Here is a 19161-nt window from a genome sequence, read left to right on the forward strand (position 1 = left end):
CAAATCTCCTTTACTTAAATATGTATAGGGTGAAGCATTTCCTACGGTACAACCGACAAGCGCTTGATCGTTCATGAAAAAATAAGTTGAAAGTCTGGAACAAAATTTTTCAAATAGGGCGTTGACCTCGAGAGAAATGACTTGGAAAAGTGGGCTACATATACGCTTGCTTTGGAATTTACATGGTAAATCTCGTTGTATGCCACATTCTGCTTGTATGTGTTTGCAAATTGAACGTAAATTCCATTTCGAAGTGAACAGTTTAATATTCAAATGATCTAAGAATCTAAACTAAAAATCTGATAAATTTCATTAAAAAAGAAAACTAAAAGATAATGTTAAATGCAGTCATTTCTATGCGATGTAATCTCCGATGTAGTCTGCTGCGGTACCAGGTGTAAATACTATACCATTTAATGGACAACAAAATATGTTGATTCGTAAAATCGACACAGGAATACTCATATTTTTATTCATATTTGAATCCACCAACAAACTTAATAATAGATTAATTCATTCTTCACGTTATATGTACGTAAAGACATGCATACAAATGAACACAATAGGTGTGACGTAATTAACACATGTTACTAATGTTCTCCTGTCAATGGTTGATTAGTTACATTACAATCGTGTTTAATCGCGCGTCACATTCATGTTCGAACGTTCCATTGACGCGAATGTTTCCTTCCAGCGAAGGCGGTCGAAAAGATGCTTGAAACTTGACCGCGTGTTCGTTGCGATATCGACAGGAGGAAATACAAGATGAGTCGTCATCAATAATTTTCCTTCAAGTTTACTACCGAAATAAAAATTTGCTTCGGAGGCAAAGTTTTGTTGGTAAATTTCGCTTAAATATGTCAGATAATTTTGAGTTTACTAATACCAGGGAGCGGCAAGAAATTTCGCAAGTTTTGATTATTGTAAAGTCGATCGAGCTTCGTTGAATATGAAATTATTCTCATTGAACGTGCAAATATTTTTTCATTAGCTCGTGCACGCAAGCATATCTTCAAAAACAACAAAACGGCGAACACTAAGCTTATAATTTTGCACTGCAGCAGTGCAATGTTAGGTATCGCAGTGTGCACATATTTTTTAATATGAATGCATATGAAACTTTATAAAGTATCCATATCTTTCTAATTGAAAATATTAAAGAGAAAGAATACGAGTAATTTGTGCAGAGTATAGAAGAACATAGCGTCATTTTGCAGTTAAGTCTGTTTTATTTAATAGAACAATTTTTTTTGTATCAAAGCCAGCACTTTTCTTATGGCCATCGTTGACATTAAAAATATTTAAAGATTTGGGGAAGCTTTATACATGTATCTAAAAGTGGAATGTTAATAGTAATTTCACTGTCCAACAGCCATTTTGGTCTGTAAGTTTCAATAGCCGCTTCTTATAGATTTTTGTGCGCTGAAAACGAATCCGCAAACCGTTTGTCGCCATTACGCTCAGTTTTTGAGAAATTCGATTTTTAAAAAAAATGCTAATTTTCAACTTTGAACATCTTTTGTGTACAAACAATAATAGTTATTCGGTTGCATGGTCTGTCAAATTATTCTATGAACCCTCGCGAACACAACGATATAAGTTATTATTGAATTATAAACATTTAAATATGTTTAAACAACGATTAAAGGGAAAAGGACTCCAGAAATGCACCAATTTTTGCAGATATCTTGCTATATATTTTAAAAACTAAGGGTCTAGGAGAAAATTTGACTACTCCACGCGATGCAGCAGAAAATTTTCTTTCGGAAACCACCAACAGAAGTGATAACTCACGCTTCGTTTTCAATACAGAAGCGAAATAGTTTGGCAAATCGTGCGGCGTCGACAGTGGTTGTCAACTGCGGCGCGCGATACACACCGCACGTTTTACCAAACTATTTCGCTTCTGTATTGAAAACGAAGCGTGACTTATCACTTCTGTTGGTGGTTTCCGAAAGGAAATTTTCTGCTGCATCCCGTGGAGTAGTCAAATTTTCTCCTAGACCCTTAGTTTTTAAAATATATAGCAAGATATCTGCAAAAATTGGTGCATTTCTGGAGTCTTTTTCCCTTTAATCGTTGTTTAAACATATTTAAATGTTTATAATTCAATAATAGCTTATATCGTTGTGTTCGCGAGAGTTCATAGAATAATTTGTCAGACCATGCAACCGAATAACTATTATCGTTTGAACACAAAAAATGTTCAAAGTTGAAAATTTGCAATTTTTTTCCAAATCAAATTTCTCGAAAACTGAGGGTGATAGCGATAAACGGTTTGCGAATTCGTGTTCAGCGCACAAAAATCTATAAGAAACGGCTATTGAATGTTACAGAACAGAAAAAATTTAATTTTGTTGGACAGTGTTTTCAGCGCTGATGAAAAATGAAATTCGCTGATTTCGGGAATTTTCGCGATTCTCGACCGTATTCTGCGATCATTAAACGTTTGTAGCTCGGAGCAACGTTAACCAATTTTGATGAAATTTTAGGCACGTGTACAACTTACTGCAACCTACAAACGGGATTTTTTGAATTTTCATTACAAACTCACAAAAATGTTTAAAAATCGACCTTTACTATTCTTTTCGCTATTCCAACCAAATACATTTTTTTTTCAAAACGACCAAATATGTCGTTTAGCAAATTAATCCTTCTAGCTTCTCAAAAAAACTCAAGTCGTTTGGACCAATTCTAAAAAAGTTATGCGATTTTAAAAAGTGTCCGAATATTAATGCAAGTCACTGTAGTTCTTTCTTTGGTCCCGCAGCAGGCAGTACTGCTTAGGTATACAAAGTGATTGTCTATATATTTTAATGAATCGCCTGTGTTACGGAGATGATAAATTATTAACATGATCCATTTAAAAGTGTTAGGTATATACCTGTAGGTGGTGAAACACTGCAGTATCATTCATAAATTAAAGGTCATCCTTTTGGATTTTATTTTATTGACATTTTTTCAATATTTAATATTTTGTAAAATAATTTTCCTATTTGATTACATTATCTTCTCACCATTTATTATATTTACAACCGAAAAATAATGTCTCTTCTTTTTAACATATCCTAAATAATATCCTCCAAATAAAGAATGTTGGTGTACGATTTTACAAATTAACATAAATAATGTGACATACCGTAAACAAATTAATCTACACATAGTGTTCACAATTTTTTAATACTTATGCTTATAAATCAGCAATTACTTACATATTACAGAAATATGTACTGTGATATCTGAATACCAATAACGGTACCTATTTACGCTTGGAATATAGAAACGAATGTTCAAAGAATTTCAGTATATAAATTATCTTTCTCATCAGTCCCATTATCATTCACTAGAATTTCGTAATTCTTTCTATTTTAAATACAGCTATGAAAGAATACGACAAAACATATGTAATTGACGCAAGTTCTCGGGCATTAATTCAGAGTGCGTATTCGCGTAACTACTGCTGCTCGTGGAATCAGATCAACCGCTGTCATCATCATTTTGATTGACACGAAGACCTTGAACGCCGATGCACAATGTCACTACCACTGTGGCACTCTGTTAACGATCTGACACGAGAGGTCACATCGCACATTTACAGTAGCGTTCCCTAAGTCTCAGTACTTTTAAGCCTCAACAGTTCACAGATAACGATATCGCGAATTATAAAATTGTGTAACAACCACAATCAATTGTATCTCCGTAAAAAATTAATTTTTACATCACGAGTCAATATTTAACACATTCATATCTAAATATAGAACCTAATCATAAGTATGTCAAAATTAGCATTAAATTCGCTATATCGTAATAGTAGTGGCGCAATAATATTAATCACATTGGCCTATATCGAAATCCTGATATGGATAAAAACAGACGTAATTTATACATTGCGATGTGTTGAATCCATTTGAAATTTGGAATTACTATTATATATATATATATATACCATTTTTGTGAAAAATACTGCTTTCCCACAAATTGCTGGTTATCCAAAAATAAATCACATTTATTTTTTAGTGCAAGTAAGTGTAATGTTCGGAACATAATAGTAGATCAGACATTATGAGAACTTATTTCAATTTCAAAGACGATATGTATAATGAACTGCGATGTTAGAACATGTTAGCAGACTTATGTTCCATGTTATTAACAAATCAATGGGATTGTTAATTATTTAATCCGTAAATAGTTTATCTTTCGAAAACTTTACATGATAGAGCAGATCTGTTACCAGATTCGGGATCACAAGGGAAGATCCCGAACCCCGAAATTCAAAAAATTCTGAAACTTTGTGAATATGTAAGAAATTACGTCCTGACTACAACGCAATTTTTGTTTGCTGCCCAAATTCACTCTAAGGGAGTGAAATTGACCCCTGAAAATCCGGTTATTTCCCGATTTTGTGTTATAACTCGTGAACCGTAAAATATTTATTTTATCAAATGATAGATCTAATTAAAAGAAGTAAATTTTGTCTTGAAACTTTTTTTCTATCTTTTACAGTTCGCGAGTTACAACACAAAATCGGAAAATAACCGGATTTTCAGGGATTGATTTCACCCCCTTCGAGTGAATTTGGGCAGGAAACAAAAAAGGAAATTCCCTATATATTCACAAAGTTTCAGAATTTTTTGAATTGTCGGGTTCGGGATCTTCCCTTGTCAGCCCCATAAAATCTAAAAAAAAAACTTGAAATCTTTCACGGCAGTGGAACAGAATCTTTTTTGCAGTGCAGTGTAATTTGTAACGTACATTACAAATTTTTGGAATAAAAATTGTAGATAAATGGCATAAAGTTATGTAAAGGCAAATTAAAATTTAGACACAACTACAAGTACATATAATTTGAGCTTACAATTGGCCGTACTTACTTGAGGTTCATAAACTGAAACGTAGTCGCCACTCACAATCAGTCGAGTAATTACAAGTGTTTCAAATTAGTACGCTTGAGTGGTTCTTTAATAAACCGCCATCACCACCAGAAATGTGTACAATGAGAAGAAATAAATGTTGCCAAGTAGTAGGTAATATTATTTTTTTTAAATTTTCTTACGTGTAATTATTCTATTTATTTTAGTGCCTCTGATAAATAACAAGTACTCCATATAATATTTGGATATTACAGTATTTTTTATCTATATTAACAAATTAATTTACTTATATAATACTCTGTTATCTACCACAGTTTACAGTAAATTACACGATTGCCCATTTACCATTCACAAATCTTTATTAACTAAAATATTCTGTCGATTGTATCTCACGGTTCACATGTTTGTTTCCATGTTGTCACACATGGCGAAAATTTCAATTTAAATAATTATCACAAAATCAGTACTAAATTATTCCTAACAAAGTTTATACCTATTCATAAAACTGTATTTGCAACACAATAGTTTTTGAATTTTAAAGATTATTATAATAAGTTCTGTGCCCAAAGTCTGCCACAGAAACTGGAGTTTAATTTGACTTATTTTGTTCTATCTACTTTTATCTCTAGTTTTATGAACTGCTTGCAAAAAATGAAATTCATGCATACATATCTATTCTTTAGACTTAGACTGCCGTGATTTTTCCATTGAAATTGTAAATGTTGTCACTTAAGATTTATGCATGTATACAAACTTGTTCCTGGCCAATATAGAGGCCAGCCCAGCTGTGAACGGCACATTTTTAAAATTTGAACTATAGTGTTTCTGATATCGCTAATCACGATTCTAAGGTCAGGTTATCGAAATTTTACACAGAAACAGTGTTGCCAAACTAAACAAGCCTAAATGAATAACAGTATTAAACGAAGAAAATATTAAACTATCCTTTGGCGTTACCTGCGCGCGCGCACGTATATGCATATGTACATAAAATATACCTGTATATGCACATTAAATAGTTGTCTACTTTAGGCCACTATAGTGGCCACCCCGGCCCTCAAAAGCATAAGGGGACCTTCCAATGTAGAGCCCCAAAAATAGGTGATCTTTAGGAATTAATTAAAGAAAAACTACTATATATAATTTAATGGGACTTTTTGCATTGTATTAAGGATATGTTAAGTTATAGAAATATATTTTTTGTTTTATAATTAATTATTGCAGACGGCCCTGAGGAGTCGTTAAAGTCAAGGCGTCAAAAAAAATTATCCAAATCTGTGGGACCTGTATCTCCAAAAGTTATTATCCGATTCGACTGAAACTTCTCTTATTTTTAAGAATATACTTCTGGCTAGGGGGGAACCAGAAAAAAATATAAAAATGACATTTTTTAGAAAACAACAACACTTGAAGTTTGAAATCACTTTTTCCCTATAGTTTTCAGTCTTTCAACGGCTTTGAAAATTATAAATTTTTCAATTGTTGTAATTTTTCTGGTTTCTCTCCTAGCCAGAAGTATATTCTTCAAAATAAAAAAAGTTTCAGTCGGGTAGGATAATAACTTTTGGAAATACAAGGCCCACCGTTTTGAGAACACTGTTTCGAGAAAAACGCGTTTAAAGTTTTACGTGGGCGGTTGTTGCCCATGCATTTGCCGCTACTCAAATGCCTATAACTTCGGGAATTTTACGAATTTCAACAAATCCTTTTAAACACGTATTCCGAAAATGTTGAACATTCGAAAAATAAAATAAAAAACATCGACCTTTAGACCGGAACCTCCCTTAAGGGGTTATACCTAGTCAGGCAGCCGAAAAGAGGCGAATGTTTGTGAATTATTTTGACGAAGTGGAAGCATTTATTTTTACAAAACTTCTTGCGCTTAAAACATTCAAAGAATATTTGGTAATTTTTTCGTAGAAAAATATTTATGTTTATAATAAAGTAACAATCGACATCCAAGAAGCATTTTTAAAAATTTGGTTTTGCTGTTTTCTAAAATCAAAAAACAAAAAAGATTTCGTTAGAATATTAATGTATCTTCCGATTAACGGAGAGAAGTTCTGAAATATTAATTTAAAACAAAATGGCGGCTATTTAAACTTGAAATCCCTTATTTTTGTGCACAAATCCCGCAAAAAATCAGGATTTCAAGTTTAAATAGCCACCATTTTGTTTTAAATTCATATTTCGGAAAATTTCCCCGTTAATCAGAGAATACATTAATATACTAACGAAATCTTTTTTGTTTTTTGATTTTAGAAAACCGCAAAACTAAATTTTAAAAAATGGTCCTTGGATGTCGGTTGTTATTTTATTAAAAACGTAAATATTTTCCACGAAAAAATTACCAAATGTTCTTTGAATATTGCTCTTTTAAGCGCAAAAAGTTTTGTAGCAATATATGCTTCCGCCTCTTCCAAAAAAATTCACAAATATTCGCCTCTTTTCGGCCGCCTGACTAGGTATAACCCCTTAATGAAAAACAGCGCCACAAAAATTGAAAATAGTATTGTAACGTCCCACTATTTTCCGCGCGGTCATAATTAGAATCTTCCCCATAAATTACTCCACAACTCCGCCAGTATCCCCAAAACTCAACTCTTACTCCTTTCCCCAACCACTGGGCCATCCAGTAGATGTACCTTAGCGGTCCCCATCCCGTGATGGTCAAGTGCGAAGTCCCCTTCCTCTCTTCGCCCTACGAGGCACGATTTCCTCCCTCGGATCTAAATCTAAACAAGCCCCTCGTCCCAAAAACTCTCCTAAATCAAGAGCATGACTCACTCCCTAAAATTCCTCTTAAATCGAGACCACGTCTCACCCCCTCTCTACGACCCACTAATTCAAAGCCACTCTCACCCCTTTCCAAACAAAACACCCAAAATCCATCCAGTGGGTTAAGTACCCCCTCTTCGGAAGCCCAAATAAGAAATCCCTGATATTCTATTGCGATGCATATTTCGTACATGAGGCATGGTGGATACCGCGCATGCCCCTCATAGGTACCTGACATTCCGGAGCATCATATAAATACAAAGGGCCCTGTGCCCGTGGGCCTCTTCCACGGAAATCACTTCCGAGTAAACAGCTATTGAAACCTAAACCTATTCAGTGCTCATTAATATTAACCCTCGTCAGACGGCACAATTTTACAACGTTAACAGACGTCAGAGGCACAATTGCACCCTCACATATTTTATATGAATATTCTCACTGTCGTTATAATTTGTACGATAAATTGATAACATTTTGACTCAATGAAAATCAATAAAAAAAAATTCCCAAATTTTCTTTTATAACGTAAATTATCTATTTTTTTTACTTTTTTATAATAAAATAACGTTATCATTAAAAAAAAATCGCATTCTTTTTTCCTTGCATTATCTTCATACAAAATATATAAGGGCGCCATCGTTCCTATGTCGCTGTTATGGATGCAACCCTCAACTCGACCCCCTATCTCGGAAGAGGGTTGAGATATTTTTCTGAAATTTGGTCTATATAATCTAAACCAAAAATATAGAACCGAAAAAACCGGAAATTTAACCCCGGCTTCTCGAAAAAAGTTATCGCAATTTAAAAACGCAAAAGTTACAATTGTACCTATGCCGTCTGACGAGGGTTAAAATCAGTGCTACCCTGTGCATAAAGGGTACATCTACTGTAAGCGATTATTGCTAATTATCGTACCAGTGCATGTCATCTCCATGTATATTGCAAGGAAGAGGGTGCCTTCGAGAGCACCTGTTGGGTGTGTGGGACAAAAAAAATGACGAAGCTGACGAGATATTTGCGAGAAACTTCTTTTGACTTATTCCGACGCAACGCATTCCACTTTCCAACTTGTCCTGGGTATTAGTATTGGTTGGGGCTAGATTAGGGCGGAGGGCGCGTAAAGCATCGTAGCGAACCGATGTGAATTGGTGTGTTGACTGGAGTCCCCACACCCAACAGGTGCTCTCGAAGGCACCCTCTTCCTTGCAGAGAAGTTATGGTTTAGAACCAGTGTCATCCTAATATCCGGCGGGGCTGGCACCGCCGGACCGAGTCAGGGTGTTGACGGGCATCCGCAAGTTTCTGGTTCAAATCTCTAAACTCACATCAGTTCGCTACCATGCTTTACCCGCCCGCCGCGCTAATCTAGCCCCAACCAATACTAATACCCGGGACAAGTTGGAAAGTGGAATGCGTTGCGTCGGAATAAATCAACAGAAGTTTTCCGCAAATATCTTGGGAAAGAAGGGCGTACGGCGGTAATATGTAGGGGAGACCGGGGCAAAGTGACGCGAAAAAAGTTTGAAGTCGAATAAAATTTTTCCCTTTCAATAAAAATGTGTGGAAATAGATTTATAATATAATATGAACATTACTATTGATAAATGACGAATAGCAATACTTAAAATAAACTTAAAGCATATTAAAATACCACTTGAAAAGAGAAAATGCCAAAACGCCCATTTTACCCCATATATGGGGTAAAGTGAGCTACTATCTGTGGTAAAGTGAGCTGAAATAAAATACGAGTTTTAATTAAGGATATAGGTAGTTATTAACCCCTTGCGCTGGGATGACGTGTGTAGCACGTCAGTTTCTGTTTTTTTTTAACCGTGGTTGTCAAAAACTGTGGCAGATTTTTCATTTTATTGAGGTTAGGTTCTGTTCCATCACGCGCGTAGTTTCCCAGCTAGCTGACAGGTTAGGTTATTGCGCACATCACTTGTGCATCTTTTCTTTGCAGCTCAGTTTACCCCGGACACTTTGCAGTGGAAAAATAATTATTTAATAATGTTAGGATTAATGTTTTCTCAAACGCGTGTGCGTGTCTGTTTATAAGCTTGTTATAAATACGCAGAAAAAAATTGGAGTTAAAATAACACATTTAAGACTCATTTATCCAAAAAGCTAAATTGAAAATAAAACCAATTGGAGGTCTCTAAAACTTCATTTTCAATTTTTTAAATGGATTTCCATTTTTCGATATCTGATTGCGCATAATTATCATTGTGGTATTACACACATTTATTACGTCACCAAAATTTGTGAATATATTCTATTGTTAAAGAATAAATTAAAAAAAGCTCATTTTACTCCGGTCTCCCCTATAGGAAAAAGTTGTTCAGAATCTTGATCTTGATAACATATCCAAAAATCATTGAAATCGTTGAGGACAGAAAACTTCTAAATAATTACCTTGTTTTTATATGACTACCTATTGCTAATATTTATTGTTTTTCATTATCTTATCATTTGCTTATTGCTTCATATTTTGTATCTTTGCTAATGCTTATTGCTTTTCATATTACTGCCCGTTGCTAAAACTCATGTATCTCATGTTCATACATATATATTGCTATTGATTATCGTTTATACACATGTTTATGTGCTAATGCTTGATGTCCCACGCATTATTCTATTAACTCTACCGCTATCGCATTAACAGTGCATGGCATATTCTTGTGCGTTAAACTAAATAAACGCTCTTGTCTAAAATAACGTTTCAATTAATTGTATCGATCCTTCGGCTCCAGAAATTCCAAATCATAACAAGCTACTGCAACAGCTAATCTCGCTTCGCGAACGCCGGGATTTTCTTATGGTGTTTACAAGGCTTACTTTTGCATAGGACTTGTACGACCATATGGCTAAACATATTCCGCGGAAATATTGTATGTGGCTTCTTATATTAATGCAGCGGTAAATCCAATTACCAAGCCTTTAAGGGGGGAGCCTGGTGTAACTAAATGAAAATCGAGGCATTTTTCGGGAATTTTTTTTAAAGAAAGTATTTGATAGATCTTTCTGAAACTTTCAGGATATTGTATTAACAGGTTAAGGTATATAACAAAAAAAAATTATTAAAAAAGAGCGGCAAATAACAAAGTTATGCCCAGTCCGTTGGCGACGCAATTATTGCACTGCGGGCAACGTAGCGTCTTTTGGTTTCATCTGAAACCAAAAATCGAACAATTTTCTTTTAGTTTATGAGTGTACGCACTAAATGAAGAAATTTGAAACTTAAAAGATGCAAAATGAACAAATGGCGGCCTCTTGAATAAAAAGTTCACTGTTTCCAACGAAATTTTGCCTTAAATGTCTAAAAAAAAGTTATTTATTTAAACAATATCATTATACCAATAACTTAGCTCTGTGAAGAAAATGTTCACAAATATCCGTGCACAAGGCCAAGTCGATTGGTTGAATATTTTTGGAGTAATATTGCCCGCAAAGTGTGAAACTGTCGTTTCGAGAAAAACGCATATAAAGTTTTGTGGTAGCCTGGCGCTCCGTAGCAAAACCGGCTATATCCGCTTTAATTTTTCGAATTTCGTTTTGCGGCTTTGAGAACGTATTGTCGTGATGTTCAGCTATTGATTTATGCAAAAAAAAAAATCGATTTCTTCGATCCGCTACACCAAGCTCCCCCCTTAAATACCTCCACCTGTGCTCTAACGGGTGTCACCCTGGTGCGCGTTGCCGCTTAACCTGCCCTGGTTGCCTTCTGCTACGAAGCTCACCTTCGCGCCTGAATTCCTACTCTCCAAGTGCTACGAAGCTCGCCTTCACGCTTATATTTCCCATCTCTCCTTGTACTACGAAGCTTGCCTTCGTGCCTAACGTTCCCATGTAACCCCATAGACATATATAGACGAAGCGTAAGCTGAAGGGGGTGTAAGATTCGCGGTAAGGGGAGCGATACAGGCAAATCGGGTAACGCAATGGATATGCATGCCGAATGCTTCCGAAGCTAACCCGACGTGTCTGTATCTGACTTCTGCCTTTCCCCCTCCAAGCCTACCGTTCCCCTCGCCGAAAGTCCCAGCTTCTGCTCCGTCTATATATGTCTCTGTATAACCCCACATTGTCATTGTCCTAAACAGCGCCACCCAGGACGTGGCAGTATGAAGAAGCGTTTACAGGGAACGATTATGACTAATGCTTCTTTGAACATTTTTTGCAAATTATCATTCACGGACAATATGGAGCTGTTGTGGTAATTGCGTTCTACTGATAGAGCACATGTACGTACATATGTATATAACAATTGTGTCATACTTCTGGGCTACTTTAAGGTTAAAACGAGTTTTCAATTATGTTACAAAAGAGTATCATTGGTAATTTACAACATAGTTTGATTATTTAACTACATTGCAATTACACTACAAGTTACGTATCTAATATTATTTTCCATTCTCTATCTCCCAATTCCACTACCAATTGTTTCGCTACAGTACCTGCTATTGAAAATAAAATTAATTAAAAAAATTAATTTTTAAAAAATGGTCTGATTTGAGTAACATTGAAGAAATGCTGATTTCAATATATTAAGTTCTAGCTTTACTACTCGGTTTTGCCCGAAATTAAGATTCTGATTTTATAAAAAAAAATTATTTTTTTTTTTGGTGAAAATAGTCACAATCGTCTGGATTAGCTAGGCATAATGAGCTGGGGCACATTTAGTGACCTCAGAGTTTACCGTTCGAAAGTTTTTAGGCGGCAGACAAACACAAACACTTTCTGCTATTTCAGTTAAGAAAATATTATTAAGCAAAATCTGCAATAATTAAGAACTAGGGTATTAGGAATTTATAAATATCTGTTTAAAAGAAATAGATAGATGGCACCACAATTACTCGTACTGGGAAACGAAACTAACGTTTCAGTGTTTGGCAAATAGGATGCCGGAAGATCGTATTTCACGCAAAGATCTTAAAATTAGAAATTTCGGACACGTACTAGATCAAGCAAAAAAATCCTTATCTGTCGGACATGTTAGGAGAATACAAATTCTTGAAACTGTCCGGGTATATATGCTTCAAGGTTTAGTGGCGATCATACGAGTGCGTGTCTCCTCCACAGACGATTCTCGGAAGGCCTCCTTGGCCCCTTTGCCCCATTCGAATCGATGTCTCCACCGGAATAACACAACCGACCTTTTGGCATTTCCCTCGGAAATACTCTCCAGACTCTAACTTACTCGAAACATCGTGTCAATATTTAGAACAGATCCATTTAAACGAACAAACAAAAGCAACGGATTTTCAACACATTCCGTAGTTCAAGAACCAACAGCGATCGTTTGCTCTCTGCAAACTGCGAATTCAGATGTCTTACAAATGGTAGAGTCTTGCTTGAATATGCAGTAAAATATATCTAACGAAATATATCCACTAAGTAAGTCCGGCTGGATAAATCCGATGAAAAAATTATTGCAAATTTGGATCCTGCTTTTTCGTGCAAATACTGCTAAATATTATATTGAAAATTAATATTGAAACTTTGGTGTTTAACAGTGCAATGGAAAGACAGTATTAAAATACTTTTTTACTTTCCTCATGACTCCTGGCAACAACAAATATTCAGCTACTATTTTTATTTCTAGGTTTTCTTTAAATTCCGTAGATTCAATCTTGACAGCTGTGTCTTATAACTTATGACTACCGCAAGCATATTCTGATAACATCAATGTAACTTGCATATCCTGTCCATTAGTAGTTCTTAACTGTAGGCGTTTGAAAGCTGGCATAGTCTACTGCTTATACACGTATGCAGTCATAGCATCAGTTAAAAAGAAATTGTTTGCAAATAATCCTAAATTGTCTCATATACGAACATGCAATCTTCATTAAGGAGACCTTCTGGTCTAAAAGTAGATTTTTTTTAAATTCATTTTTTGAATGTTCAACATTTTAGGAATGCGTATTTAAAAGGATTTGTTTTTTTTTTCTTTATTGGTTTATTATCGCATCAACCGCTATGGATTATTAGCGACATACAAATACATAGGCATACGTTCGCTATTACAATAAAATAGCAATTACTATTGTAAACACAGTTATAGTTGAAATATTGGGTGAGGACTAGTTATAAGTTTCTTGGTTAGATTTTGGAGTACAATGATTTTTCTTTCAGGCAGTCGATTAACTTCTTCATGTGTGCTGGCTTGGTTAGCATTTTATCTATGTTGGTGTCAGTTGAATTCCTCAGGTTGTCAAATTTGGTACAGTTATATAATAGGTGTTTAACTGTGATTGGGATATTACATTCATCGCAGATTTTTGAAGTCGGTTGATCCATTAAGTGTAAAAGGATTTGTTGAGATTCGTAAAATTCCCGAAGTTATGGGCATTTGAGTAGCGGCAAATGCATGGGCAACAACCGGCCACTCGGCGCCCACTTAAAGGCTCCCCCAAACCAACGCGAATTTCGCCGCGCGGAGCGGATCCGCCGCACAGTGGTACATAATGGCATTTTTTGTTCAAATCACCCTACAGCTCGTAATTTTCCAAAAAACTTGACGATTTTTTTTTTAAATTCTTCGCAATTAAATTCTCTATCGATCTGTCTGGCCGAAATTTTGAATTTTGTTGCCGATTTTTTTATATTTAGCGAATTATACAGCACTTTTAGGAGATCAGTATCAGTGGGCTTTTTTGGCTGCCTGTTCGGAATTTAAAGTCAGATTTTCGAAATTGAAGGTGGTGAATCCAATATGTTGAAGCAAAATTTCAGAAAATGGGCTTATTCGGAAGAAACATAGTGCGTCTAGATTTTTGGGGACGTTGATTACGAATATGAGGTAATTACTGTAAAGATCAAATTTTTTATTTGTACCACAAATCTAATACTGCAGATCAAATTGTAAAATTTAAAATGGCGGATGGATATTCGTATTTTGACAAATTTTTACGCATCTCATAAATATGCACGTGATTTTGCATATTTAAGCCTATTCGTTTGTGTTCATACGCGTTCTTATAGTTGACTTTTCGGATTCAATATTGACGAGCAAGATTTTTAATGTTTGATATTTTTAGAAGGCCTGATTCACTTAACGTTTTATCCCACTTGCCTGTAGAAATCCGATTTGATTATTTGCAATCTTGATGGAGGAGCAGGATTTGTGTTTCTGGAAGCAAATCTCTGATTTTTTGTTTATGTACGTGTTTAAAAATATCAAACCTTACAAATCCTGCTCATCAATGTTGAGCCAGAAAAGTCAACTATATTCGGCATATTGAATTCACCAGCTTCAATTTCGAAAATCTGACTTTAAATTCAGAATAGGCGGCCAAAAGAGCCCACAGATACTGATCTTCGAAAAGTGCTGTATATTTCGCTAAATATAAAAAAATCAGCAAAGAAATTCACAATTTTGGCCAGACAGATCGATAGAGAATTTAATTGCGAAGAATTTAAAAAAAAAATCGTCAAGTTTTTTTAAAAATTACGAGCTGTAGGGTGACTTGAACAAAAAATGTCATTATGTACCACTGTGGGCCACGGATCGGATAACACTGCCCATAAGCCAGCGCGTATAAAAAACTGCTGCCTTACCTGATCCGCGGCGCGGAGCGGATATTCGCGTTGGTTTCGGGGAGCCTCAAAACTTTAAACGCGTTTTTCTTGGAGCAGAGTCCTCAAACTCGGTGGGACCTGTATCTCCAAAAGTTATTATCCGATTCGACTGAAACTTTTTTTATTTTGAAGAATATACTTCTGGCTAGGAGGGAAACCAGAAAAAATTATAAAAATAACATTTTTTTTTAGAAAATAACGACACTTCAAGTTTGAAAGAACTTTTTCCCTATATTTTTCACCCTTTCAACGGCTTTGAAAATTATAAATTTTTCAATTGTTGTAATTTTTCTGGCTCCCCCCCTAACCAAAACTATATTCTTCAGAATAAGAGAAGTTTTAGTCGAACCGGATAATAACTTTTGGAGATATAGGTCCCGCCGATTTGGATCAATTTTTTGACGCCGTGACTTTAACGGCTCCTAAGTGCCGTCTGCAATAATTAATTATAAAACAAAAAATATATTTCTATAACTTAACATATCCTTAATACAATGCAAAAAGTCCCATTAAATTATATATAGTAGTTTTCCTTTAATTAATTCCTAAAGATCGCCTATTTTTGGGACTTTAGAAGGTCCCCTTAAACTATCAAATAAAAATTACCTAATTATATACACACGTATATATATAAAATAGGTAAGCAATCCTAAGAAACCTTTTAAAGAAGGTGCCTTTGCAATTAACTTGGTGCCCATAAACTTTCTGTCTTTACTTTAATCTTAATTTCTCTTAAATTCGTTCGTATATTTTCACGGGACTTATAATTCCTCGTATATTTCGCATAATTTAAAATGAATTCGACGAATCTATCTACAATAGGAAAATAGATACTTTCAGTTGAATATGTTTTGTAACTATGCAGAGCGCATAAGGAAAATCGAGTGGTCGTATAAAAACGGCCAAGTAGAAATAAATCTCTGCTTGCAAGTTTCTATCGAGACCGTCGGATATTACACACGCCCACTTAATTTGAAATGCCACTGCTCTAGACCACAACTTACTTTAGTGCCAGCGATAAACCGGCTTCAGGTATTCATCGCGAAAGTTCCTGCACCGCGCCTCTGGATCCAGTTCTCGATCTCTTCAAATCTGCCATATTTATAAACGTTCAGCTTCTATAAATAGGGCCACTGTTACGTTCGATACACGGAGGAATAGCAATAGCAGGGGTTTCAAGTAAACGTCCCAGGGATCGAAAAGTGCTCCTTTCCACGAAACATTGGTCAGCGCACAGCGCACGCTGATTACCGACAGAACGCATAAAGCTTACATAAGCACGCGCATTGTCCCCAAATAAGATTTATTGAGGCTGCACTTATTTTCGTATCGTGCCACGTCGCGTTCAATTGACGCAATGATTTCCCAAGAAAGTCGCGATCCTGTCTATTGTAAAGCAAAAGAATAACTTTAAGAAAACTTAGCACTGCCTTGGTAAATAATTTACAGAACTAACGGAATTACAGGATTTAACGAGTCACTATTATTTTCCAGTTGAAATGAAATTTATGGCTGAGAAATAATAAAGAGGATAGAACTGTAAGGACTTCTTGGAACGTTGTTTTTTTTTATATGTTTCGTGTGCTTTAGGAAACCTTTAAGTTCGGTGTAATTGTTAGTAAAACTTCTAGTCCATGACCGGTTTTTTTTATCTGCGTTTTGTGAGCACTTGAAAAAAGTTCGTGGGCAAAATCAATGTCAGAGTTTTTTTTAATCTGTTTCTCAGGTTTCGTGAGGCAGGGAACTCGACGAAGAGCGCAATGTCAGCAGCAGTGAGGGAGAGGACGACAACGCACACCAGCAGAAAGATCGTGAGTCATGGCGGTCCTATATCTGGCCAGAGCCAGGCAGCAACCACGGCCAACAGCCTCGAAAACAACTTAGGTAAACCTTTAAATGTGCCATCGGAGGTGTAATCCTATCCTTAGGTTATTCTTTTTCCACCGAACACGTACGAATGCCTTTTTACGATCCCAAGGTTCTCGCTAAAATTAGATCGCAAACTGCCAGAAGTGTAAATGCATAAATATTGCTTAATGCTTTCAAGTTCGACTGTTTACGTTGAGCTTTTTCAGGGGGAATGTGTGCCTATAAGACGAGAAGAATTTGCGGGTAAATAGTTAGAAATGCTTTAAAGAAAATTTTAATATTATTCATAGATTTTAATGAAAAGATTTCCTTCAGAAATGTGTAGTGTAGGTACTTTTGGTTATCCCGGGAATTAAATAGCGAACATACTACTCAACTTTGTGGCTGTTCAAACTATATTATTTATACATGTTATAAATAATATTTTAGTTAATGGTGCTGAATTTTTTTTTTTTAGGTATTGGGGTAAATTTATTTTTCTTCAGTTCGGTAGGACTGTGGTTTGTTTAAGATGCATGTGTCCTTAGGTCGTGATACTTCGAAACGTAAAACTGTATTTCAAAGAGAAGGACTTAATACAATGATTTAAATGTAAATGAAATGTTATTAACCCGGCGCACAATGGGGCGAAACGTAGACATCTCTGGACATGGCCGTATCTTTGTTAAAAAACATCCGATTTTGATGAAACTCAGCTTATTTTAAAGGCAAATGATCATACTTTCCGACGGTAAACACAGAAATTGCAAGAAATATTGTTTGCACTATCTAACATTTGACAAACGTCAACAAATTTTTGCAGTTTGGCACAATCTTGTTTGAGGGCGGATTTTACCCCCTGGACACCCATTTCGATAAATGTGATTTAACGAGTCGAAAAGTAGAAAGTTCAAGCTTTAAAATGGTTTTTGTTTCATCGAGTTTGGATGAATTTTAGCAATGTTATGAGACTTTGAAAATTTAGCAAATTTTAAAATAGTTTTGTCTGGTTTTCCGTGCAAATATAAAGGGCTTCAGGGGATGAAATATTATTTTCTGCAAAAATGAATATGAGAAAGGAAGGTAAAACAGACAGTGGGACGAAATGTATAAATTGCTGGACATTCAAACTTCTTGTATGTGACCTATCTTTATCAAAATTGGCATAAATATTACACACATAAACTATTTTATTGTTGTCATGTTTTGTTGATCTTCAACTAATAACCGGTCAAAAAACAGACATCAAAGATAAATACGTATCGTGATATTAATAAGAAAAGTCTATTTCTATTTCAAATCTATTTCTAAAACATATATTTATTTTTAAGAAAATAAGAAAGCGATGCAATGCTTCGCCGTTTATTTATTAAGACTTAACTAACTTTAATAATAATAATAACCTAATTTTATGAATTATCGTTCGCTATATCATATTTATATTCATTTCCATGAAGACATCATAAAGGCAAAATCAATCGGGTACAAGAAAAGGAATGTCTAGATACATATTTACTCGTTTCGTCCCATATGCGTACACAATTTAATTAATTCTGCTCAAGGGCGCAAGTTGGCGCAACTGCAAATTGGATTTTCTAAAACTAGAATTTTTAGTGATTATATGGCTATTTTTTTGACAAATTGGACATTTTTCTAAATCGACAAAAAAAAATTTTTTTGAGAGGTTGAAAAACATAAATGAAATCATTAAATTTTGTTTTTATTCTACATAAACAACTTCTTAACAATCAACCCCAATGTGTAGTATGATGGTAGAATTTTTTTTCATTATTCTAATACTAATTATTTACATTCATATGATAGCCGTATCCAGAAGTGAACGTGTTTGCTGTTAAAAATTCGGGATTTAAAATGTTTAAAAAGTTTTTTTCCATAATTTCGTATCCATTAGTACTCAAGGATAATGCTCATATAATTATATCAATAAAAAAAGGTACTTCATATTTTCGTCAATATCCGGGAATTTGCACGCGTCGTGCCACTGTGCGGCGGGAGGCGCACCCCATATTGTACACAGGCTGTCGCTACCAGGTCAAAAATTCCCAAAATTGAAACGTAAAAA

The 19161-nt window shown here is 35.1% G+C and overlaps 1 protein-coding gene across 1 annotated transcript in view; it reads left to right on the top strand.

The window, feature by feature from the left end:
- Positions 1–19161, top strand: part of LOC143378491 (uncharacterized) — a 52831-nt gene that overhangs the window by 8791 nt on the left and 24879 nt on the right. The window contains exon 2 of the mRNA XM_076830285.1: positions 16957–17114. Within this exon, the coding sequence (XP_076686400.1) occupies positions 16991–17114 (124 nt within the window). The 5' untranslated portion in view covers positions 16957–16990. The remainder of the gene's footprint in view (positions 1–16956; positions 17115–19161) is intronic.

Source organism: Andrena cerasifolii, chromosome 2 (genome assembly GCF_050908995.1).
Source record: "Andrena cerasifolii isolate SP2316 chromosome 2, iyAndCera1_principal, whole genome shotgun sequence".
NCBI classification, from domain to species: domain Eukaryota; kingdom Metazoa; phylum Arthropoda; class Insecta; order Hymenoptera; family Andrenidae; genus Andrena; species Andrena cerasifolii.